This window comes from Colletotrichum orchidophilum (assembly GCF_001831195.1).
Source record: "Colletotrichum orchidophilum strain IMI 309357 chromosome Unknown Scaffold_134.1, whole genome shotgun sequence".
NCBI classification, from domain to species: Eukaryota; Fungi; Ascomycota; class Sordariomycetes; order Glomerellales; family Glomerellaceae; genus Colletotrichum; species Colletotrichum orchidophilum.
This window is the reverse complement of record NW_019173090.1, coordinates 3,387-29,152: the sequence shown is the minus strand read 5'-3', so window position 1 is coordinate 29,152 and position 25,766 is coordinate 3,387. Positions and strand designations below refer to the sequence as shown.

Genomic DNA, 25,766 nt, shown 5'->3' with positions numbered 1-25,766 from the left:
ACGACAGGTCTCCAGGTTCGTCTAATTCAGCAAGGGATGATCTCAGCCGGCCGTCCCGTTTCTTTGTCCACTAGCGCCAGTAAACCATGACCTGACACGTCTCTTGCAGACCGCGATAGTACCTACGACAGCTGCCGATGCATCCTCACCATCCAAAGAGACGGACGGCAAGTCAGATATAGACAGGCACACCCGTGGGCGTGCACCTTCAAGCGGCCGTACTTTTCAGCGCAGCACAAAAGCCTCGTCGTACACGGCAAGGCCCAAAAGTTCCCGAATTGAAGGTCAAGTGGTCACCAGAAGGCATTTGGATCCCAATTCCTGACCATAACGGCAGCTCACATGGACCTTTTTGGGCCTAGTACCGAGACCCAGTTCACCACCCCAATCTTGGCTCTCCTATGAGACACATCCACACACGTTGAGGTAATCCACACTCTTTGACGCCACTGCGACGAGGTCCAATATAGCAAAGTCTTGTATTCAGTTCTCAACGTCTGCTTCCTGATGCCAAGATGACGGAACCGCACAACGTACACTCTCGCTGGCTTCTTGGGACGAAATATCCGGCGGACGGAATCCAGTGATCATTCCATCTCATCAGAGTGCTCCCGCCCTCGAATTTGCTTCTGTACAGCACAACGACCCAAACTCGAGAGGGTAAAGTCTAGGTACCGCCATGACGTCGGCATGTACCTGAGCGCTTCAGCCCAACTAGGCCTGCATCCTCGCGCTCCTCCCGTACACTCACGAGTCAAATACTTGCCGACCTCTGGCCAATCCCAATAGTAGTTTGTCCTTCCGCGCCGAGGAACCGTCTTACGCTTCCTCGACATGGACTGAGAGCCCTCGTTCTCGCAAGGAGCCCCAGTCAAATCCTGTGGCCCGCAAGGTCATGGATTCAAACCAGCACTTCCTGCTGTGTTCCTCAATAGCCTCCCCGGTTCATTTCACTTATCCTGCAGAGAGCCCTGCTTGCATGGTGGCTTATAATCACCACCCAATTGTAGATATATCCAGTGATTGTCAATTTTCCTCATCGACTCTTTTGCACAGCTAGCGCACCCCGGAAAGCACCAGGGCTGTAGACAGCCGTACGCTGATCGCGTCTGATGACCCCCTTGCTTTCTTAGTGAGAGCTGCAGTTCTAGATTGCTCATGCACTTGTTTCCCTCCTCTGTGGCTCACGAGTTTCTTCTTCAAAGTCACAGGAATGCACGGCCATGCTGCCTTGTCTCAAGCAACCCGAGTAAAAAGTCACCGGCCCTAGCTATGGATATCGACTGTTGTTCCGACACTCATTCGTCTGAGGACCTGGCACGCCATGCTCTCCCATACCCACCTGCCCAAGAGTTGACGATACGAACCATCCTAGATAGCCTTGACAGGGTCTAGTCCCCCTCCCCTAGCTCGCTGCATCCAACGGACATCCGACCATGCATCGAGCTAATACTAAGGTGTGGCTTATACGCCTGGCCATGCCCGACTCCAATACATGCCATGTGCAAGCAGTCAGCACAACGCCATATGTCATCTAGGCCGCTGTTCTACTCCGGCGCCCCGTCTCGCCTCGCCCGAGCATCGATCGACTTTTTCCCAAACTCAAGCCCGGCACCATGTCAGAGCTTCAACTCTTCCAAGCAGCCGGGGCCGGCCGGTCTCAGAGAAGGCTCCAGCGCCCAGATCCCACATTTCTCACGCTCTGGTCATGCAGACCCTCAGCATGGCATCCATCTGTATAAGTTCTCTTCCTCTCCCTCTTCGGATTGTGATACGAGACTTCACTCCTCACTCGCGCTTCCCTTTCCCTTCTTTTTCTCTGCATTCATACTCCCTTCCTCCACTCGTTCGCCGGAAGAGTACCCATAATTGCTTAATTTCAGCTCGCTAGACCAGGTCTGTCTAGTCACGAGTGCCCATCATGCTGCGGTCTCTCTTCACCTTGGCTTGGGCCAACGCTGCCCTGGCTGCGACTGTGACCTACAATTGGGAGGCCACTTGGGTCAACGCTGCTCCCAACAATGTCTCGAGGCCCGTCATTGGTATTAACGGTCAATGGCCTTGCCCCAAGATCGAGGCCACCGTGGGAGACACGGTTGTTGTCCATCTCACCAACAAGCTTGGCAACCAGACCACCGGTATTCACTTTCACGGCATCGACCAGGTTAGCACCAACTGGATGGATGGCCCCAGTATGGTCACTCAGTGCCCTCTTCCTCCGGACTTGACCATGACGTACTCCTTCACTGTAGGTTATATATCAATATGAAAACAAAGCCATAGTAAAACTCAAGCTAATGAATCCTCAAAGGCTGATACAGGTGGCACTTACTGGTGGCACTCCCACAACATGGGCCAGTACCCTGATGGTATGCGTGGTCCCCTGGTTATCCACGACCCGGCGGACCCCTATGCTGGGCAATACGATGAGGAGTACACCCTGTCCGTTTCAGACTGGTAAGTACGGCATGAGGATGCAAGTAAGACTTCCAGACTAATTCGATGCAGGTACAACTCGCAGACCATTCCTTTGGTACAGAACATGCTGCTTCCGTCCAACACTCGTTTCGCGCCACCCATCCCCAACGGCATTGTTGTCAACGATGGAGCTGGTGCCCAGTTCAAGTTTGAGAAGGGAAAGACCTACCGCATCCGCATGATCAACTACGCCGCCTTTGCTTCCTTCATGATTCACTTCGACTCTCACGACATGAATGTCATCATGTCCGATGCCGCTTATATCAAGCAGAAGACCTCTTACATGCTGCGCATTGCCCCCGCCCAGCGTTATGATGTTCTCATCAAGTGTATTGACCGTGACAACCGCAACTATGGTTTCCTCATCGCCGGCGATATCAACCCCGACTACAGCAACAAGGACCTCGCCCAGAGCTGGCCGTTTAACTACACCGGCCAGCTGGTCATGTTCCCCGACAGAGCCTTCGGCGCCGACGTCGTCACTGCGTGGCGTCCATCTGACGATGCCGTCTTTGAGCCCTACGGCGATGTCGCTATCCTCCCTGCTGCCACCAAGATCTTCCAGTTTGACTGGCAGTTCTGCAACGACAAGAACGGCATTCCGCGCGCTTGCGTAAATGGCTCTCCTTACGTCGATCAGAAGGTCCCTACTCTGTACACGGCCTCCACCACCGGCGAGAACAACACCAACACCCTCGTCTATGGCGCCGTCCACCCCTTTGTCGTGAACTACGGTGACATTGTCGACATCGTCGTCAACAACAACAACGACGCAAACCACCCCTTCCACCTTCACGGCCACCACTTCCAGGTCGTCAGACGCCCCGCCTCCAACACGGGCGTCTGGCCCGGCGTTGCTCGCGCCCGCCTCAACCAGACCCCCCCGCGCCGCGACACCGTCACCGTGATGGGCAACTCCCACGCCGTCCTACGCTTCGAGGCCAACAACCCGGGCGTCTACCTCTTCCACTGCCATATTGAGTGGCACGTGGAGATGGGGCTCACCGCCACCATCATCGAGGCCCCGGAGAAGCTCCGCAATCTTACCCTTCCCGATGACCACAAGGCTGCCTGCCGCGCTCAGGGTATCCCGACTGCTGGTAACGCCGCCGGTAACACGGTGAACGTTCTTGACCAGACCGGCATGAACCTGGAGCCCTTCCCTACGTACACTGGGTAACTTCCCCATTCCGTTCAGAAAGCGCTGTAATCTTGTGGAATTCTCAAGAACTGACCCATGCAATCTAGTGCCACCTACAACCCTCCCTCCACGCCTCCCACCAAGCGTTACAACACCCCTCACCCCCCTGTCCAAATCCGCGGACGCGCCCTCCGCCAGCGCACCGGTCTCTAAGCAAAACATACCTACACCTAATCTCTCTTACTCTTTTCTTTGCTTTTCTCCTTTCCTGAATGGGACCTCCAGTACCATTCTTGTAAATAGCACCCATGATTCCATGTGGATATGCGTAGGACTTATTGTTTTGGCGGAGCTGATGAAGAAGGGGAAATACGAGCGACGAGGAGGGTCGGTCGGACTAATATGTAATAAAGGTCGCTCTACTACGCGCGACCTCTCTTCCTACCTGCCCCTATCATCTGCTCGTCTCGCTCCCCTGTGGCGTGGCGTTTTATGGTGCGAAAGTTGCATGGGAGGCCTGGCGATCCTGGTAGACTGAGATATGTCTTTCTAGATGGAGGAGAACGGGGATAAAACATAAATTGGTAGAAAAGTGGGGTAATGAGAATGATTGGTTGACTTTCTTGATCTAGGCTGTTTGCCGTGAATTGTGTGTGGATCTTGAAGGTCTCCATTGTGCCTGACTAGGTCGCGAGGATAACTCTCGTGGCCTCAGCAGGATTTACCATTGAGCTGTGTAGCCGGCAGTCGAACTGGCCACGACACTGCTTGGGTGAGGTCAGTGTCGATGTGAAGTTTGGATGAGGTTGACCATGTCGATGGGGTTTGACCGAGGCTCCTCCTCGTTAAGGTGTTCGGACAGTCACGTCTGAACGACCTCGGCATCTTCCCGTTGCTAGAGACACCGTGAGATCAAGTCCATGCCATGGACAAGGCTATGAAAAGCTCGGATAGCTGATAAGGGAAATCGTGCCTGGTCGGGCAAGATCTCATAGCGATTTGCGAGTCTCACTGAATCGTTGCCGTCGGTCCTGCCGTGTTTCTCACAGCCAAGTTAATGTTGTTGCCAAGTGGTTTTCGTCCAAATCGTCGTTCGAAATGAGTAGCCTCAGAAAGACCACGCCGGAAGGTAATCCTCAAAACTTTGAGAGAACACCAAACAAGGATGTCCTGTCTCGTGCGTTGTCACCCCTTTGTGAGACGTAACATGACCAGAGATAAGGTGGGGAAACACGGAACGATGATCGTCAGAATCTCGGATGAACGCTGATGAGAGGGAAGAAAAGTTGGCTTTTCGGATGAACACCGTCATATCAATCAGGCAAATTCCGCCAAAACGATGACAGTCACGGATGTTTGAACATGTGCACCGCCATCGTGTTTGGGGGTGCATTTGTCCAGGCGGGCTTTTGGAATGTGGTGTGGAAAAGGGAAGGAAAGAGAAGAGAAACCGAAACGCATCGATCGGGTTCTTTATGAGTGGTGTTTTTTTCGTGCAGCCTAGTGAGCTAGGTTGAGTGCATTTGAGGCTGATTCTGACGGGAGAGCGCATTGTGGCTCCGTGTTGGGGTTTCGGACCAACGTCCAACAGACCCCATCTTGGCGTAGAGCCTTGTCCGCAAATGATCTAGGCAGAGCAACAGAAAGGGTCTCACGGATAATGCCGAGAGAAGTCGACCGTTGGGTCATTGTCCATCAGGCTAGCCTGAATGGGTTGCGGTGCAAGTAACAGTCTCACGTCGTGTGTTGGGCCGGCTCGATTCGGAGATGTCTCTGCAAAGGCAGAGCGTGAATCCTAGAGATTTCGTCTGGTGACGGAGATTGACTTGATGTCTGGATGTTGTTCCGAGGAAGTGTGTGTCGTATGCCAGGTTTTTCGGAGTGATGATGGTATTGCTCAACTTAGTGTAAGTGCCGAGTACATTTTGGAAATCGAGAACTTGTAAATGATGGGAAATAAATCAACATCTCCGCAACGGTGCCTTTTTTTCCCATCTGAGAAGATATTCAGAGTAATTTGACCATCGCGCAACTGTTGGATGTATTGAAAGGCCCAGGCTTGGCCGTTGTTGTGCTAGTTGGCAAGGATCCCGCAAAGTGAGCTGCATTCTCGCAGAAGAGAGCATCTCATCCGTCCAAGACGCGTACAAGACACGTATAAGACCCGTTGGATAATCGAAGTATATTTTGTCTCTCTTCTTCAAAGCAGGGCTCAAAGAATGGAGGGATTGCGGATGAAGATGAGGAACATCGTCCATCTGGCAGCGACCCGTTGACGCTTGCTCATCGTGCGCGGTTGTAGTTAAAGAGGTAGCTGGGAGGTGTAGCGTAGTCGTGGGATTTCGGCGGTCCGTCCTATTTGATGCTTTCTAAATGTGGTCCAAAGAGAAGAAGTAGAAGGTAGTGGGTAAGGCTTGAAGACTGCCTCAAAGGATATTTGCCAAGAGGGGGTATTCAATGATCAAAGATATTCGAGGATCATGAGAGAAATGGTATCATCATGAGTGGTATCCGGGACATCGTTGGCAGGTTGAGGTTCCATTCTCTTCCTGGATGAGGGAAAGATAAACAGCCAAGAGGTAGCTAGAAGATCGAGGAAGAATGAAAGACAGGGGTCAATCAGATGGTAGCCGCGATGCCGCACTCCGAAAGACTGACGACGGAGGGGGACAGGCAGGTATTTCGAAGAATGAAAGATGCAGCAAATGAGCATCAAAAACTGAAGAAGGAGGGAAAAAGGATTAGTAAAATGACATTTTTGCCACCCTACCTCGAGTTATATACCCTCAGCCTATTCTCCCGCAGGTAGCAGAAAGGGCGCACGCGGCCGGCGTGCCCTATCCCCCCCCTCCTTTCCCGCCTGTGCAACCTCCGTGTGATCTGCATCTCTGGAAACCCGATGCATACCTGATGGGCCTCCAATGGGCTGTTGCTTGCCTTGCGTGTGTGCGTGTCCATCTGCACATGTACGTGTGTGTGCGTTTGTGAGTGTGTTCCATCTGGCGACCCCTGCCTACATCAGAACCTGCAGTGTCTAGCATGAGAGCTCAAACCACACAGGCACACACACACACAAACAACAAGCATACGCAGAGGAAGGGGAAAACGGTCCTCGGCAAGCTATCCAATGCCCAGCTCTGAGCGTTCGAGTTCCTGGAGCACAGCATGGTTGGCGGCCCGGACGAGGAACAGGCAGAGACCAATCTTGGGTACCACAACACACTTGAGCGGTAGTAAAATAGGCTTTCTCGAGTGAATCACGGAAGACTGATAGAATAATGAGGTGATCATGGGTGAGTGCTGGCCATCGAGACAGATCGAAGTAAAGAGATAAGAGAAGAAGGTGTGGTTGACAAACCCCCTCTTCCAAGGTGATGATCGAGATCAACTTCATGCTTCCAGTCAACTTGACTGGTCCAGGGAAAGAAGACAAAGAAGTTGGGAAACACAAACATTAGGGAGGATTACGGGATACAACACCGGAGAAATATTAGTCTCCTTCCCATTCGTCATTGCAGTTCTCAACACCTTTTCCCGCCGGAGCTGACGCATGTCATCCCGCAGCGGCACCGAAGAAGCTTGACCGCTCACATCTTGCTTGCTTGCTTACACGGTTGAGAGGTTGTTAGGGGAGGGGGCTGTACTCCCGTTTCTGACGATAGAAAAAAGAAGGGTAAATCACGAAACAAAAAAGAGGTAGAGGAAACAGGAAACGAAACTGGAGTATACTTTCAAAGGGGAGATGAACACCTCTACTGGTCATGTTTCCAAGCTTTACCAGTTTGCCGGAGCACCATGGACGGGCTGACTGGCCGAAGTAACTGGTTCCCATCTCCACGGGTCGAGCCATCGACAAGAGGATCAAGGTGACGGGAAGACGGGAATATAGCGGGATCCGTCGAGGGACCCGTTGAAACAGTCAAGCTGTGACAGGTGAAAAGAAGAAACCTTTTGGTCTGTTCCCTCCATACTAGTCTCGGAGATATCAACCACGACACTGGGTGTGCGTTCATCGTGTCTTTTGGAGAGTGAGAGGTGTAAGAATAGGAAAGAAAGCTGTCGCTTCATCTGATGAATGGCTTACAAACAACTCACGGATGAATTATGACGAGACACAGAGAGGCGGTATTGGTGGTGAAAAAGGCAAGAGAGGGTGTAATGGTATCATTTAAACTTGGGAAAGTTGATGATACCTCCTCGGCTCAGGACCGTCTCCCCCAACTTTGCAAGTATACAGAACAAAGGATGAACCAAACACCCCACGGAATCTCGGATGTAATTTGATTCGAAAAGCACCTCGTTCGGTCTCGTTTGTGTTCCTCAGTCGTGGCCCACGATGATGGGTCGAGGTCCATGTTCAAGAAAGAGGGGATGAAAAAAAGGGAAAAAAGGAAAAAAAAAGGCCAACCCGGGGAGGCAGCCCAAAAGCTTGGGATAACCAAAAAGCCAAGCAGACGAGTGAAAAAATTAGGAGGAAGACGATAGCTGCGAAGAGCAGGAGGGAGGGGACAAGGTTGAAAGCCAAACCTCCATGTTCAGTCAGCAAGTAGACCCAATCTTCACTCTTGATTCGTGCAAAAAACCGACAGACGGGGTGTGCGTGAGACATTGGCGCTCACCGGGGGTTGGGGAGGACTAACGGTCCATCTTCTTTTTCGTCTCTTCTCTTACTCGTCGTGTCAGAATCTGTACGCCTCGGGAATGACTGAGCGCAAGCAAGCGCGCGGGCGCGCGGCGGGACGTGTGTGTGTGTGTGTGTGTGTGTGTGTGTGTAAGTCCACCGGTGCGGCCTTGCAGGTCACGGTTCTGCGGGTTCGTCCAATTGAAAGCAGCTTAACAGAGCTGCAAGCACGACCTTGTCCCTATCACACTTTGCCTTATGACTTACATGATATTCTCTGAATGGAGAGAGAGAGATAGAGTCAGAGACGGGTAGAGAGAGGGGCGTGTTTGTATTCGATGCCTGATAACTCTGATAAGCACACAGACAGACAGACAAGACTTCAACTGCCCGCGGGTTACGGACGTTCGGACTTAGGAGGGGCGTCTGCGTCGAGATACCAACGGCGTTGTGGAATTTTTGATTTGTCCAGACCGAATAGATTATTCATTCTTCGGAACCTTTTTCATTGAGCAAGGTAGGTACTGTAGTCTCCGGACTCTAGAGTTGAGCCGTATCCCGTTGTTCGATGGGATTCAGCGGGTTCCTCTATGACACCTTGGAAAGAGAAAGAACAGTCTTTAGCGTATGACGAAATACAAGTGCTAGAGTTCTACGCTGAGTACGGCGGTACGGTCCCCATCGGATCTTATTCATGATGATCAACTAATACCTCTCGTAGTCGAGGTATTTCCTATCTCCACATGTACCTCGTAGTTCAACAAACCTTTGCAAAGCCGTGACTCGAGAAGGTCAGATCTCCGGGATTCAATAAGCCCCCAACAATCGAGACATCTCAAGAGAACACTCAAATCTCTGAACGCAAGATCTCCTGATCCTCCCGACCTAGTTGAGCCTGAGACAAACAAGACGAGACAAACAAGTACAACCACTAACGCAAGTCGAAAAAGCAGCACTCGCTCGCCCGAGATGTTGTCCCCCGAGCCGAGCGGCATAGGAGTAAACCATCGGCCTGGGCTTGGATCGGGGAAAACGCTTTCTCGTCCATCGTCCCATGGCCTGACCCGGCGTAGGGCAGAAAGGAAGAAAAACGCCCACATACCAGCGGCGCACCGGCACCACGGGAACTTGATAAAGTTGAATCTGGCAGGAGCCAAGATGCGTCCTGCAGAATGGGGCGTGTGAGATCCACGGAAGGGGATGTTTATCTTCTTCTGATTTTCCACGGCGATGGGTTGAGAGAGGGAGGGGGGGGGGGGGGGGGGTGGGGGGGGGGGGGGGGGGGGGGGGGGGGGGGGGGGGGGGGGGGGGGGGGGGGCGTCAAAGAAGGAAAAATTGGCTGGAGGAGTCCACAGTCCTTGTAAGACTGGAAGTCCAAGTATGCACATGAAAACCGTGGGCAGGAGAGAGGGAGCTCTGGACGCCCGACGTTCGGACAAGCATGGGCCAGTCAAGGACCGAAGTTCGGGCGGTCAGACAGAAACAAGACGCCCGATTTTGAGATCGTGTGGGTTAGTTCTGAGAGGAAAATGCCCGTTGATGAGGCTGAAAGCCTACGTCTGAGTTTGAGTCGTGAGTGGACAGTTAGCGATAACCACCCTCGAGTTCCCAATAGGGCCGAATGCGCTTTCTGTGGCCAAGCCTACCGCCGAGACATCGGGAACACAGCCAGAAGGAGAAAAGAATAGGACAGAAGAAAACTCCTTTGATAGACTTGTCAGACAGTTTCACCGGCAGGGGCACAGGTAAGGCTGATGAAGAAGCTGCTGGACAACGTAGCATCGCCAGACAACTGCAGCCCAAACCTGTTCCTCCCCGCCTGGACCTCGGCCAAACAAGAAGGAATATGCAGCCACGTCTGTTTATTTCCCTGTATCTATCCACTAGGATCGATCGCTAGAAGTACGAGAAGAAAGCCCCGAAGGCTACAGATGTGGCCTGTCATCTCGGGTAGGGCGCGAGCTTGGGGGGTGCCATCAATTTGCCTGCTGGATATGTGTATCCTGAGACTTTGGCCAACGATGATGACCCGCGTGTTGAAATTGAGACAAGACAACGGTCCGAAAGTTGTAGTATCAGGTGACGTGATAGGCTGAGATGCCAGCAGAGTCGAGGCTGCCTGCCTCGTCAACTCCTTGCTTTTCTGAGAGCCGCCGTCTTGGACCGATAACCTTGTTCTCGAGACGCCAATGGAAGCGTAAGGTAGGTCGAAAAAGGGCAGAGATTTGTCTTGGAGAAGGATGGGATCGAATAAGCTTCATTGATTTCTGCGGATTCATCTTCAGAAGCAAGCTGATTCAGACTCTAAAACTACTTCTGAGGTCAACATGATTTCCCGAAAGAAACAACAACAACATAGCGCCTCGTCTCAGCGCCTTTTCACTAGAACCCGATGTCAGGTAAAATTCTCCTACTTCTCGACTGCTGCTCGGTATCCGCAGCTTACAAACCCGGGTGCTCAACAAGGACAGAGCAAGTTCAAAGTCCAACCGAGTCCAAGTTCAGTTGCATATGGTTCCAGGGGCTGCTATTTCGAGAGGTGCGCTAACCACGGAAGGATTCGATCGCAGGATAGAGGCGTTCCTCCGAGAGGATTACGAGGAGGTTGTCTCGACTAGACCGGGAGCACGTCCGGGCCATAGGCTTGTAGAGTAGCCGAGCGGCCGTGGGGAAGACCACTTGGCGGCGTTGGACGTTCTGGAAATTGATCAGTGGTGCGAATGGGAGTATGCATGTAGGACAGTATAATGTCCGCCGTATCGATGGACTGATAAGTGCCACGACATTGAGAAAAAAAGCGATGGCGGTACAAGTGAGACTATTCCCCGTCAGAACTACTCGTTGGGAAGGGAACAGTACTGGATGGGGATAACCTCAGAGCGCCTTAAAGGCACCCCTCCGGTCTGGAAGGGCTCCAGACACAGAACGCCCCGTCAAGAAGGGTGACTATGGTGGTACGGAAGCGTCATTATTCTCCAAATACGACGCAGAGGTTCGCTGCCTGGCAGATACGAATTCTTTGCTATAGCGCGCGCGTGCTGTTCGTAAGTACCTGGTTGATGATTCCTATGATATGCAGGCTTCGGCAGTTCAAGGGAGCAACATCAGGTCACCCAGGCGTCATCTATCAGCATCACCACTACACATTGGCAAAAAGGCAGTACCTAGTGGTGTAATCAAAATAGCGACCAAATTGGTAAGACCCCCCGGCCTATGTTAGACGCGCTAGAGGGACGAAGCAAGGCACGCCATGCAGGCGTGGTCGGACGTCCGGTGGCACAGCCGCAGTGCCTGGGTTTGGTTGTGTCGATTCGTGAGTGGGCATTTTTAACCCGTCCTTCATTCCTCATTCCTCCTCCCCGCCTTGAACACCGTCCGGGGTGTAAGGTAAACTTGTGCGCTTCTTGGGCCCACAAAGATAGGCTCGGGCGGGCGGACGGCTGCAAATGATGGGCCCATTGTTGGTCGTTTGATGCAGGCAAGGCTTGCAGCGGTCGCCGTGGAAGCCGGCGCAAAGCTGCGCCTGGATTCCGGAACGGCAGCACAACCTTGGACCAAATTCGGCGCTGAGGGGCATTTCAGACCGGAAGGTCGGTCTTCCCAGCAGGAATGGTCGTTTGGGCTGCCGCACTGGGACTTGGAGACGCAGAAGAGTCGCGTAGTGTTCCACCTGGACCGTTTGGGCACGGCTGACCAACGATGGAGTCCGGATGCAACGAGAGAGATGACTCGTCATTGGCGGGAGACCCAAGGCTGTGGCTCTTGGCAGCACCTCGTTGCAGAGCTTCCCGCTTGAGGGTAAAGATGACGTTGATGTGTCTCATATACTGCCACCCATACTCTGGCAGAGATGCGAGGTGGTACAGAGAGGGTCGGGTATTCAACCATATCAAGAACACCATTGCTATTCGGCTCATGCATGGCTCTGGGAGGCTGGCGGGAGGGATTGAACCGGCATAATACGACATGGCGCGGCGCCGATTCCGATCGTCTGCCATTCGGACAGTCGTTCACTGTCTTGCGGCAGCCCAGGCCCATTGCTTAGCCGGGTGCAGATTGCTTTCGGAGTTGAGACACGATGGAGGGTATTCCGGCACTTGGGCAGATAATGACATGCTGCCGGGGTCTTGGTAGCCAAGCCATCAAATCTATTTCCGTGAGGGACTACGGATAGGATTTTCGATGCCCAGTTGTCTTCTGCTAGTGATTAGTCGCGTTTCGTTTCCTTCTTTTATTGGGGAGGGGGGCCGTGGGGGGTCAGCAAGCCGCTAGGCAGGAAGACAAGCATCGCAAGCTAACGTCATGTCAGGCAAAATAAGCTGTTCCTTCTAAGGGGAAAGGCGACATGGAAAGAGGGAAGGGCGTATGGACTGGGGTGTGAATCTGGCGATGTGCTGCGATGGCAGGATTCGAACCCCGCCTGTCCGCTTCGTAAAGTGAAGCGAAGGCTGAGCGAGTGAGTTCAAGCTGAGGAGGCCCTGTCCCGATGTGGTGAGATGAGATGTTGGACATGGTGACTAAACGTTTGTAACTAAGTGAGCGCCGGCCGGGACAGGATTGCCCTTGTCTCCGAGGGCCTGGGTTTGGTGAGTCCTCCCCGACCTTCCGTTGCTCGCCTCCTCCTCTACCGAATTTTGAGTTGGGCCGACGGGAGGAATTGACAGTGGGTTTGTAGGCGCTGTGAGTCGCTAGTTACTGCACTGTAATCTCACCGCTTTACCGCCCGAAGAAGAAGAAACCCCTTGTCGCCGGGGGCAACGGGGATCCAATGGGGGAGGCGGCGGGACGGACAATGCTGGCCGCTAAGGTTTGGTGGTGAAGCAGTGGTCCCGGTGGAGGATTTGCAACAGGGTAGGGAACCTACCTTAAGGTAGCAACAGGGCACCTCAATGGAGTGCCTGTGCTTAGCTACCTAAGGTTACCTTCCAGGGCAGTCAGGGCATGCGTTGGTCGGTGGTCAAAACTTGTAGGGAGCCATTTGGGCGGCGCGGACTCACCGGGGCGGCGATTTTGTGATTGGTTCACCTGCGACGCGACAGCCACTAGAGAATGCCACCACGTCTCCTTTCTTTCCTTTCTCCCCTTTCTCTTCCTTGTTTTCACCATGTCCCGCAGGCATACGAGACGACGGCTCGCATCCTACCTTATGGAAAGCAGCACGAAGGTCTATTTCGAACAATGTTCTTGTTCTAACCATTTCCTGTGCCGTCCAATGCGGGATCCTGAAGGCCAAGGCAATCCAGAACAGCACTTGCCATGCTAATCGAGAAGCAACATTCCTCGGCGGGCCGTATGTCGCAATCAATACTAGGAAGTGAACGACGAGGTTGGCTTGTTCCTTGTGTGCATAAGATCCTGCTTGCTGCCGTTGCATCTGCAAGCCATCCATTTGTGGCGTGCCGTCATCACGGATGACTTCGAGACTCGAGGATTCGGCGGCCGTCCTTTGCTTCGTTCGCCGCTCAGGCGTCGGACCCTCATCCCTAGGCAACATGAGGATCTTCGTAGATAGTCCTGCCTGGCAGAAATTCGTCGTGATCCGTCTCAAATACGGGCCTCTACAGAGCACCACCACCGCCTCAGACATCAGTTAAACTTGGCCTTCGTTGACCATAGGGCGCCGACCGCCGTTGGGTCTGGGTGTCCTGAAGAGGCTTAACGCAGCAGCCCGGGTGAGCTTGGCTGTGCGCCACCAAGCCCGTCCGTCCACGCCGCCCACGACGCCCGACTTTCAGGTGAGCGATGCGCCAGCTAGACGCATCTCGTCTACTATGTATATCCAACCGCTTATCTGGCAGTCAGCGGCGGGACATGGAGGACATGGACCTGTGGACTGTCCACAACTAGTATACCCACTGCTCCGAGATGCCGCATCCAATAGGGTGCCTCTTTTCCCCGGCTGTCCACTGCGGCGGGACAGAGGCAGACGCCAGATATTGGGACGAAAAACCAGACAAGGCCTGCATAATGTATGCGTGCCGTGTAGGTACGGATACGTCTTTACGAGGAATATGGCGTACGGGCCGACTAAGACCACGCCCTTTTTATCCACCAGAGTGGCCGCCGAGGCCCACGCCCCTCTCACCACCACATTATTGACGGACGTTGAAGCTGGCAAGTCAAGACAACAGGGAAGTGTGGAATTCTGGAAACTGGCCTGAAGAAGCGGGCGGGGCATTGCCTTGTGAGGCAGGCAATAAGCCGTTGCAAGTACCGGCCCATCCCAAAGCTTGCAAACCTTGCAAGGAGGAAGATAAGGTGACGAGAGCGACTCTGGGATTGCACGTCAAACTAGAAAAAGAAACGAATGCGCTGAGCCGTGCAGTGCAGCACCGTATACCGTAACTCGCAGCTTACGTCGGTCTGTAATTGCGTCCCATTATCGTTCAGATCGCGGCCCTGGTTGTGTCTAAGACGTGTGTAAGTCATCTAGGCCTGAGCCTGCCCAAGTAGGCGATGAGAGCTACGGTCGGATCTGGTGTGGCCGTTGCCGTCGGACCGTTGATTCGGATACCGCTTGCGGCTTCCAGGTTATTCTGGAAAAAGGAAGAGACGTGTCGGTGCTGAGAGCTGGCAGAGTCGATTAAGGTATTGTGGAAGAGGCATCTGTATCTCAGCGCAGCTGAGCAGAGGGCCCAAGACAGAGGGACAGGGCAGGGAAGTGAGGTGTGAGCTGTGCGAGTTGGTGCAAGTGCGTGGATGCGTGCGAGTGTCGGTCTGTTCTGTCAGTGTCCGTCTTTGCCATCCAAGTGTTCCCAAACGGCATGTGCCATGTATCGGACGAAAACGATACCCTCTGGGACGTGCGGCGCCGTGCTGACGCAGGTTGTTTTGCCAGCTGGGCCTGTGTTTGGTAATTGAATGTTTGGAAAGGAGCAGGGACGAAGACGACTGGAGTGGCGCTTGAGTGGCACGAGTGGAAACGTCTGTTCAGAGCGCGTTCCTGACCCTGCCGCCGCCGCCGCCGCCGCCGCTTCTGCGAGTGCCTCTGCGAGTGCCTCTGCCAGGGCGTATCGTGCATTGGGGGAAGCGTGGAATTAGGTGCAGCGCGCGCGTGTTTCCGGTGGAAGTCGACCATGCCCACAATAGACGATGGCCTGTCCGATGGCCGAGGTCGAAGCACGGCACCCGGTAGTGGAGATTTGGCTCGAGATGCGGTCCATGGCACGGCGTGGCAAGGGGCCTGGCAGACGGCGGCAAGGAGATGATCTGCAGTCCCCTCTGACTAAGAGGGGGTCGAGGCTCTGGGCCGGCTCCAGAGAATAGGAATAAGCGTAAGGAGAAACGAAGCCAAATGGGACCCCTTGCCTTAAAGCCTTACTGAAAGAGGCATGGCCGCGGGAGGGGATGCGCCCCGAGAGGCAATCCACCTTACCTTCCCAAGGGCCAAGGCACGCGGTATACGTACCGATCCAGGTCCACGAATTGGGAGGAGGAACTTGGGGTGAAGGACAGACTGGATCTGGCCACCTGGAAAGGGGGTCTTCCCGGAATATCCATGGCCCCGCACCGCACCGCACCGCACCTTCCACACCTTTCGTTGTCAACCTATATCCGAAGTTCTCTGGTACTGCCTGAAGGTCCATGGTTCATGTAACGGTGTACATACTGCTGACAGAGCACCTCGGAGAGTTGATGAGGGACTTAGGCTGTCCAAGGTCAGTGGACCCGTCTCTGGGTACCTGCGTTGGCTTCGTGTCTCTGGCGTACGGTGTTTATGAGGCCCCTCTTGACAAGATGGCTGGAGAGTCTATGCTTTCGCAGATGTCGCTAAAGAATGGAGAAACAAGCTTCCCATACTCCGTAGAGACATCATACCCAGCGCTCTGTAACCTCCATACCCACTGCGAATAGGGATGTACTCGGACTGGAGTAAAATCGAGAAAATCCACTTTTCTGCTGAGGTAGGTCAGTGAAGAAACACGGCAAGCAGGCAGTCCCTTTTCCAGGCAGTTTTCAGGTGAAGTGGATGTACCTTCCTTTCCTGTGCTGACGGAGACGGGAATAGCGCACCTTACGTTGGTACGAGTTGGTAGGGGTCCGGGCGGTGTTAAGTTGGATGGGCAGAAGTTGAACGACGACACCCTTCCCTTTGATCCCTCCACTTCGACGTTCCCCAGGCTCAATCGGTACGTACTCGTTGACCCTTACCTAAGGTAGGAACCTACCTTACCAGGCGTGGGGTGCCAGGTGGTGAGGTGAGGTGAGATCGGAAAGTGGTGCTTTCCCCCTTGCCATTTGCTTGCCGGGGTCCGAGGACCCACTCTTCTACCAAAGGGGGCAACGTTAGGTTGAACAAGGGGAGAGAGCGACCCACCTTGCTCATCCAAGCCAGATACCTAGATACCTCAAGTCAAGGAAGGAACGTGGAGTGCGGTGGGCGTCCGCCCCCCGTGGGCCGTCGATTAGGTAGGTACTCGAGTCGACGACTTAGGTTCTTCGAGAGCCGCAAGCCGCAAGCCGCAGCCCACCATTTGTCCGCATCCGCCGGTCGTCCCCCCCCCCCTACCACGGTCAAGTCCGACGACTTCAGCCAGCTTTTTCTCCGATGTTCACCCAGCGACGTCGCATCCTTCTTCCAGCCATCAGCCTCTTCTGTCGTCCCGACATGGACATCCATCGACAAGGGCTCTCTCGATAACCCACGTCGATATGCATTCCATCTACATCCGATGCATCAGCAAACACCACTATTCAAATCCTTCGATTTTCTCCCTTTTGAACGCCAAAATCATGATCGTCCCTAGGCCCTGAAGCCCCAAAAGGAGGGGGCGTGTGGTTCGCCGGTGGGATTTCTATCTCTGGGGTTCATTTCGCTTTGGCAATGTCCTTGGGGATGTCCGTCGGACAAAGCGTCGACTCAGCGCCCACCCCCACAACAACACAATCCGCAACCCGCAATCTACCTACGCAACGTCCATCCACCCTGTTTACTCACTGTCCATACGAGCTCTCCTCGATGAATCAGACAGGCCTACCCCCAGCCGACTTGCCTGACACGCCGTCTTTTCCATGTGGGGAATCCGCATCGCGAGCTGTGTGAGGCCCAGTCTGCGTACCTGGGCTGGTTCGTGTTCCGGAGTTTCACCAGACCGTTTCTACCATGGTGCCGTATGCTGCCACCCTGCGTGGCCATGTTTCGCATCTTTGGTCTGCTTACCTTCTTCAGTACTCTCCTCATGGCTTCTGGTGCAGGCTGGAGGTGGTCCGGTCTCGACGTCCTTCTGATGCCAGCCCTGCTCCCAGGTTGAATCCTTTCCAGTACCCTCGACTGCACCCAACCAAGTAATTATCGAGCCTACCTTAACGGACTGTACGCTTCTCAAACCCGTTTCACCGCTTTCGATCTTCTTCTGGCTGTTAACGCTTCGGAAATCGAAACTCGTTTCCTTCGACTGTCATGCGAGCTTGCTCGAAACGCGTCCCGTCGCTTGCGAGTCTGTTACTGTACAGCCCTACGCCACCTGCCTACCCTATACGGTAGCCGGCTGCTGCATTCTGTATCTTCTCGTCAGGTAGCCCAGGCAACTCTCATTATGCCATCACGTCATGTCTGGCCAAGATGCACTTGACGTGCCCCACCGACAGTGTCACTTACTGCTTACTTACAAGCACAGCTCAAGATGCGCGCTTTCGGAGGAAGGCCGATACATGTACAAACGATACACGAGCCGGCACATCCTCTATCCCTCGCCCCACGGCGCCGGCCTGGGTGTGCGGATCCTCAAGAGTGAGAAACATTGGACAAATGCGTGAGCGAGGACCTGCTCTGCCTTGATTCCGCCAGAGTTCCCGCGCTGCGGCCTATTGTGGTCCTTCCTCTGTCTGTCCGGCTGCCCGTTCGCTCAGCATAGATGAATTGGCGTAGGGAAGCCCGTGTGGCGGCCTCGATCGCTTGCCCTGAACCAATGGGCCTCGACCGATGCGGCAAGACACTGAAAATCATCCATGAACTTCGGTCACCGAGGATGCTCAGGGCCGGACTGACGCTAGCCACCCGGGCGAGAAAAGGATGGGTCCTAGTGGGAACGAAGGGAAGGGGGTGCACTGGGGCGTGCGGCTACTTGGGATGTTTTTGTTCACGCACCCCCCTTTTTCCCTCACTCCCTCTTGCCAGCATGTGTTGCATGTTGCGATTGATTCCGCTATCCATCAGCCATGACATTGACAGCTGGGTTGAGTAATTCGGGAGATGGTCTGTTGTTGGGTTGGTGTACACACCCGTTGCCCGTCCTGTCTCGAGCCCATCTCAGTCATATAAGTTCAAGAGACTCTCCCGGCATCCTCACCACCTTTTCTTGTTGGAGCACCGGAACCTCATCACCCTAGGAAATCTATGTCGACAACCCTTCAAGATGGCCGACATGATGTCTTATCTCCTCTTTGGAGATCAGTCACTTGATACCCATGGATTTCTCGCCGAGTTCTGCCGTTCAGGGAATCCGAGCACCCTTGCGAAGACGTTCCTCGACCAGGCTGGCCAGGCTTTGAGGGAGGAGATCGATGGTTTGGGGAAGTTGGAACGGTCGAAGCTCCCCACGTTCCTATCACTCCGACAACTCAACGAGCGATATCACGCCCAGAGCATCAAGCACCCGGGTATCGACAGTGCCCTGCTGTGCATCACTCAGCTGGCCCACTACATCGAGTACGTCGCCTGGACAATTAGCGGAGGCCTCTTGATCTCGTTACTAACACGCGTCTAGCCGCAACGAAAAGGAGCCGCAAGATGTTTCTGTCCACGAACACACTTTCTTCATGGGTCTTTGCACGGGGCTTTTCGCCGCCGCTGCCATCGCCTCGACCCCCTCAGTCTCTACCTTGATACCCCTTGCCGTTCAGGTAGTCCTCATGGCCTTCCGAACCGGCACCCACGTCGGCTCGTTGGCCGAGAGGCTTAGCCCGCCGGTCGGTCAATCTGAACCCTGGACCCATATCCTTCCTGGCCTGAAGGAATCCGATGCCAAAGAGGCACTTACTAATTTCCATGAATCTAATGTAAGTCTCTGCTGCTTTTGAATCTGCACCGTCTGCGCTTGTCTGACTTTCCTGCAGTACATCCCAGTCGCCAGCCAAGCATACGTTAGCGCTGTGTCGGCAACAAGCCTGGCGATCTCAGGACCGCCGGCCACTCTCAAGGCTCTTGAGGATCAAAATGTGTTCGGTGTCAAGCCGACTGCTATTCCAGTTTACGGACCCTACCACGCATCACACCTGCACGGAACCGCCGATATTGAGAAGATTCTGCGCCTCAACGACCCCAAGGTCGCCGAGGTCTTGGCTAAGACCAAGCCTCGCTCTGCCATCATGTCAGGTACCAAGGGCACTTGGTTCGCTGAGACGGACACCAAGTCTCTCATCAAGTCCGTCGCACATGAGTGTCTCATCGACGTCCTTCAATTCCAGAAGGGCATTGAGGGATGCATCGGGACTGCTCGTGACTTCGAGGGATCTACATGCCTCGTTATCCCGTTCGGCCCCACCCACAACGCCGAGACTCTTTCCAAGTTGATCAAGGATCGCACACAGTTGGATGTGATTATCCGCCCCGGACCCAGAATCCAGAGAGAGAGCTACAACTCTCCCATTGGCAATCACGGTTCCAGTGGAAAGTGCAAGCTGGCCATCGTTGGCATGGCTGGTCGATTCCCCGACGCCGCCAGCCACGAGAAGCTTTGGGAGCTCCTCTCCAAGGGTCTGGATGTGCACAGGGTCGTGCCTGCGGACCGTTTCCCGGTTGCAACCCATTACGACATTACTGGCAAGGCTGTGAACACCAGTCACAGTCAATACGGTTGCTGGATTGAGAATCCGGGATACTTCGACCCCCGATTTTTCAACATGTCTCCCCGAGAGGCTTTCCAGACCGATCCCATGCAGCGTATGGCCCTTACCACTGCCTACGAGGCTCTTGAGATGTGCGGTTATGTGCCCAACAGGACTCCCTCCACAAGATTGGACCGCATCGGTACCTTCTACGGCCAGACCTCTGACGATTGGCGTGAAATCAACGCCGCTCAAGAGGTCGACACCTACTACATCACGGGCGGTGTCAGAGCATTCGGCCCCGGTCGTATCAACTACCACTTCGGTTTCAGTGGTCCCAGTTTGAACGTTGACACGGCCTGCTCATCCAGTGCGGCAGCTCTCAATGTTGCCTGCAACTCCCTGTGGGTTAAGGACTGTGACACTGCCATCGTCGGTGGCCTTTCCTGCATGACCAACCCGGACATTTTCGCCGGATTGTCTCGCGGTCAGTTCTTGTCCAAGACTGGGCCTTGTGCCACCTTCGACAATGGCGCTGACGGTTACTGCCGTGCCGATGGCTGTGCTTCCGTCATTGTCAAGCGTCTGGATGATGCCGTCGCCGACAAGGATAACATCCTGGCCGTGATTCTGGGCACTGCAACCAACCACTCCGCTGACGCCATCTCAATCACTCACCCTCACGGACCTACCCAGTCCATCCTGTCGAGACACATTCTCGACGAGGCGGGTGTGGACCCTCTTGACGTTGACTACGTCGAGATGCACGGAACTGGCACACAGGCTGGCGACGGCACTGAGATGCTTTCAGTGACTAACGTCTTTGCCCCTGCTGACCGCAAAAGAGCTGCTGACCGCCCTCTGTACCTCGGTGCCGTGAAGTCCAACATTGGTCACGGCGAGGCCGCTTCTGGTGTCACTGCCCTCACGAAGGTTCTCATGATGATGAAGAAGAACGCGATCCCTCCCCATGTTGGTATTAAGAAGGAGATCAACAAGGGTTTCCCCAAGGACTTGTCAGAGCGCAACGTCAACATTGCATTCCACCTCACCCCCTTCAAGAGGAGAGATGGCAAGCCCAGACGCATCTTCGTCAACAACTTCAGTGCCGCTGGTGGTAACACCGGTCTTCTCCTGGAGGACGCACCCATCGTGCCGTCTTCTGAGGCCGATCCTCGCAGTGTACAGGTTGTTACCGTCACCGGCAAGTCCAAGGCTGCCATGATCCGCAACGCCGAGAGACTTGTTGGGTGGATGGAGCAGAACCCTGAGACTCCCCTCTCCCACGTGGCCTACACTACCACTGCTCGTCGCATCCAGCACTACTGGCGCATGAACGTTGCTGCTTCGGACCTGCCCGAGGCCCAGCGTCTCTTGAAGGACAGGCTCAAGGAGAATTTCACTCCTATCTCCACCCAGCAACCCAAGGTTGCCTTCATGTTCACAGGCCAGGGCTCACACTATGCTGGTCTCGGCAAGGACCTCTACGCTCACTACCACGTCTTCCGCGACAGCATCGACGAGTTCAACCAGCTCGCTCAGATCCACGGCTTCCCCAGCTTCCTGTCCTTGATCGACGGTAGCGAGCCCGATGTCACCAAGCTGTCCCCTGTTGTCGTGCAGCTTGGCCTCTGCTGTTTTGAGATGGCTCTCACCCGGCTTTGGGCTTCCTGGGGAATTCTCCCCAGCGCTGTCATGGGCCACTCTCTCGGCGAGTATGCTGCTCTCAACGCTGCCGGTGTTCTGTCTGCCAGCGACACCATCTACCTTGTTGGAGCTCGCGCCCAGCTCTTGGTACAGAAATGCACCGCTGGCACTCACGCAATGCTTGCTGTCACCGGCCCTGTTGAGGCTGTCATGGAGGCCCTTGGTGCCCAGGCTGAGGATGTTAATGTTGCTTGCATCAACGGTCCTCGCGAGACTGTTCTCAGCGGTGCTGCTGCCAAGGTTTCCGAGATCTCCTCGCACCTGGGCACTGCTGGCTTCAAGTGCACCCAGCTCAAGGTCCCCTTCGCCTTCCACTCTGCTCAGGTTGATCCCATCCTGGATGACTTCGAGACTCTCGCTCGCTCCGTGAGCTTCGACCTGCCGCGTGTTCCCATTATCTCGCCCCTCCTTGGCAAGATGGTTGAGCACGAGCCCATCAATGCTGCTTACCTTCGCAACCACGCTCGCGACGCTGTCAACTTCCTTGGCGGACTTGTTCACGCCCAGCAGTCCGGCACCGTTGACGAGAAGACTGTTTGGCTCGAGGTTGGCCCCCACCCCGTTCTTGCCAACTTTGTCAAGTCTTCCTTCGGCATTAGCTCTGTGGCTGTTCCCACCCTCCGCCGTAACGAGCCTACCTACAAGATTCTCAGCAACACCTTGTGCGCTCTCCACACTGCTGGCATCAACTTGGATTGGGATGAATTCCACCGCGACTTCACCAACTGCACTCGTCTCTTGGACCTCCCGACCTACTCATTTGACGAGAAGAACTACTGGCTCCAGTACACTGGCGATTGGTGCCTTACCAAGAACCGCGGTCCTTCCGCAGTCAAGGCTCCTCTCCAAATCGAACCTGCTAGGCCCAAGCTGTCGACCACTTCGATCCACGCCGTCACCAATGAGGACATCAAGGGTGACATTGCTCTAATCGAGACCGAGACTAACCTCTCGCGTCCTGATACTCGCCCTCTCGTCGAGGGACATCTGTGCAACGGTGCACCTTTGTGTCCTTCCACCCTCTACGCCGATATGGCCATGACAGTCGCCGACTATGCCTACAAGATGCTTCGCCCTGACACCGAGAACATTGGTTTGAACGTTGCCAACGTCGAGGTGCCCAAGACTCTCATTTTCAATGAGAAGATTGACGCCCATATTCTTCGCACCACTGTCACAGCCAACGCTACCCTGGGCTATGCCGACGTCAGCTTCCACACTGGAGAGGGCGCTAAGAAGACTGAGCATGCTACGTGCAAGGTAATCTACGGCAGCACCGAGCAATGGGCCGACGAGTTTGAGCGTGTAAGCTATCTCATTAAGGGCCGCATTGATGCCCTCGAAGAGGCTGAGAGGCAGGGCAAGGCTTCCAAGATTGGTCGCGGCCTGACTTACAAGCTTTTCACCGCCCTCGTCGACTACGATACGAAGTATCAGGGTATGGAAGAAGTTATCCTTGACAGCAAGGCCTGCGAAGCTACCGCCAAGATCAGCTTCCAGACCACCGATAGGGACGGCAACTTCTTCTTCAACCCTTACTGGATTGACAGCTGTTGCCACATTTCTGGTTTCATCATCAACGGTACTGACGCCATTGATTCGCGCGAGCAAGTTTTCATCTCCCACGGTTGGGGCTCCATGAGATTCACTGAGAAGCTCGATGCTTCGAAGTCGTACCGCTCCTACGTCCGCATGCAGCCTGTCAAGGGTACCAAGATGATGGCTGGTGATGCTTATGTCTTTGACGGTGATCGCCTCATCGGTGTTGCTGGTGACGTCAAGTTCCAGTCAATCCCCCGCAAGGTCCTCAACATGGTCCTTCCCCCTCGTGGCAGAGCTGCTGCCGGTGCCGCACCGATCGCCGCTGCTCCGGCGCCCAAGGCTGCTGCCCCTGCCAAGGCTGCACCCGCCAAGGAGAAGAATGGCAAGGAGAAGGCTTCTAAGCAGGTTACTGCGAGCAATCTCAAGGCTGTCAACGCCAAGCTCTCCAAGCGGTCCGTTGTGCAAGACGTCTTTGACATCTTGGCCAAGGAAGTTGGTGTGACCCATGACGAGCTGGCAGACAACATCGCCTTCACTGATCTGGGCTGTGACTCGCTGATGGCTTTGACTGTCTCTGGCAGAATGCGCGAGGAACTCGACATTGACATCGACTCCCATGCTTTTGTCGAGTACCCGACCATCGGAGCCTTCAAGGTCTTCCTCGGTCAGTTCGAGACTTCTGGAGGTAAAGACAGCTACGTCCAGGACTCTGGCGACTCTAGCGGCTCTGTCTCTGAGACGCCTGAGCTTGAGTCCGATTCAAACGTCACCACCCCCTACGAGGAGAGTGATCGATCCGTCAAGGGTGATGCCGAGGACGAGGATTGCGATGACCTCCAGAACATTTTGCGCGAAACCATTGCCACTGAGATGGGTGTCGAAGTGGAAGAGATTGTTGCCGCTCCCGATCTGGCTGCCCTCGGCATGGATTCTCTGATGAGTTTGTCCATCCTGGGCACTCTCCGTGAGAAGTCTGGGCAAGATATTCCAAATGATCTCTTCGTCACGAACCCCTCGCTCTTGGAGGTTGAGAAGGCTCTTGGCATTGGCCCAAAGCCGAAGGCTGCTGCCGCCGCACCAAAGCCTGCGAAGGCTGCCCCGGTGTCTCGCCGCGAGAAGGTGGAGCCTACCAAGGAGATTAACACTCACCCTGGCAACACCACTGCCTCCATCACCAAGCCCCCTCCACCCAGAGAGATCATCGACAACTATCCCCACCGCAAGGCTACTTCAATCCTTCTTCAGGGCAGCACTCGCACTGCCACCAAGAACTTGTGGATGGTTCCCGACGGCAGTGGTTGCGCCACTTCCTACACCGAGATCAGCCAGGTCTCCAGCCAGTGGGCTGTATGGGGCCTCTTCTCCCCCTTCATGAAGACACCTGAGGAGTACAAATGTGGTGTCTACGGCATGGCTTCCAAGTTCATTGAAGCCATGAAGGCAAGGCAGCCGAAAGGTCCCTACTCCTTGGCCGGTTGGTCTGCGGGAGGTGTTATCGCCTACGAGATTGTCAACCAGCTCACCAAGGCCGGTGAGAGTGTCGAGAACCTCATCATCATCGATGCTCCCTGCCCAATCACTATTGAGCCCCTTCCCAAGAGTCTCCACGCCTGGTTCGCCTCTATTGGCCTTCTCGGCGAGGGTGACGACGACAACAAGAAGATTCCCTCATGGCTCCTCCCTCACTTCGCCGCCAGTGTTACTGCCCTCAGCAATTACACTGCGGAGCCAATCCCCAAGGAGAAGTGCCCCAACGTTATGGCCATTTGGTGCGAGGACGGTGTCTGCCACTTGCCCTCCGACCCCCGCCCCGACCCCTACCCCACGGGTCATGCTCTGTTCCTTCTGGACAACAGAACCGACTTCGGTGCCAACCGTTGGGATGAGTACCTGGATATCAACAAGTTCAGGACCAGGCACATGCCTGGCAACCACTTCTCCATGATGCATGGCGACTATGTGAGTCCAAGACACCCTTTACCCACTTTGAACTATCAACTAATTTCCTCCCCAGGCCAAACAACTTGGACAGTTCATTCGTGAAGCAGTTTGCGAGTAAGGAACTACATAGCGAAGCATATGAGTACACGTCTGCAGGGTATAGAAGGGACACAGGACATTACATGACGAGGCGAGCATGATATGAGACTGACTTTATTTTTCCTTTTACTACATTGTCCATTTCTTCTTGTCATCATTTCTTTTTTCTGTCTTAACATTTGATATCCGCTCCCTGTACAAGTGCGACCGGCATACATCTACGAATCATTCCTTATTTACGTCGATGGACGGATACTGGGGTTGGGAATTGGGAGGAGGGATACTCACACTACGAGGGGCGTAACTGTCTCATAATGCTCGACTTTTCCTATCTGTCACGATCTTGTCATTTTTTTCTTGTCTTTCCTTACAACCACAACATGGCTTTCGGTGTTTAGTGTTTCTATTTTGAACGGTCCATAGAATGTACGCTCTTGCCGTACCCCCATAAGATAGTAGTACTTTGAGTTC

General features: G+C 54.4%; 4 protein-coding genes across 4 annotated transcripts; 3 read left to right on the top strand and 1 right to left on the bottom strand.

The window, feature by feature from the left end:
- Positions 1-515: 515 nt before the first annotated feature.
- Positions 516-3,832, top strand: CORC01_11810 (multicopper oxidase; the record flags this gene model as incomplete). Its single annotated transcript, XM_022623432.1, has 5 exons — positions 516-533; positions 1,907-2,248; positions 2,312-2,457; positions 2,509-3,654; positions 3,727-3,832. 5 exons carry the CDS (start codon positions 516-518, stop codon positions 3,830-3,832), a joined length of 1,758 nt encoding a protein of 585 aa, XP_022470036.1.
- A 7,986-nt stretch (positions 3,833-11,818) lies between these two features.
- On the bottom strand, positions 11,819-12,142 carry CORC01_11809 (uncharacterized protein; the record flags this gene model as incomplete). Its single annotated transcript, XM_022623431.1, has 1 exon — positions 11,819-12,142. The coding sequence occupies one exon, from the start codon at positions 12,140-12,142 to the stop codon at positions 11,819-11,821; it is 324 nt and encodes a 107-aa protein (XP_022470035.1).
- A 1,354-nt stretch (positions 12,143-13,496) lies between these two features.
- Positions 13,497-13,655, top strand: CORC01_11808 (uncharacterized protein; the record flags this gene model as incomplete). Its single annotated transcript, XM_022623430.1, has 1 exon — positions 13,497-13,655. The coding sequence occupies one exon, from the start codon at positions 13,497-13,499 to the stop codon at positions 13,653-13,655; it is 159 nt and encodes a 52-aa protein (XP_022470034.1).
- A 4,940-nt stretch (positions 13,656-18,595) lies between these two features.
- Positions 18,596-25,314, top strand: CORC01_11807 (beta-ketoacyl synthase; the record flags this gene model as incomplete). Its single annotated transcript, XM_022623429.1, has 4 exons — positions 18,596-18,888; positions 18,947-19,238; positions 19,296-25,214; positions 25,270-25,314. 4 exons carry the CDS (start codon positions 18,596-18,598, stop codon positions 25,312-25,314), a joined length of 6,549 nt encoding a protein of 2,182 aa, XP_022470033.1.
- Positions 25,315-25,766: the final 452 nt, after the last annotated feature.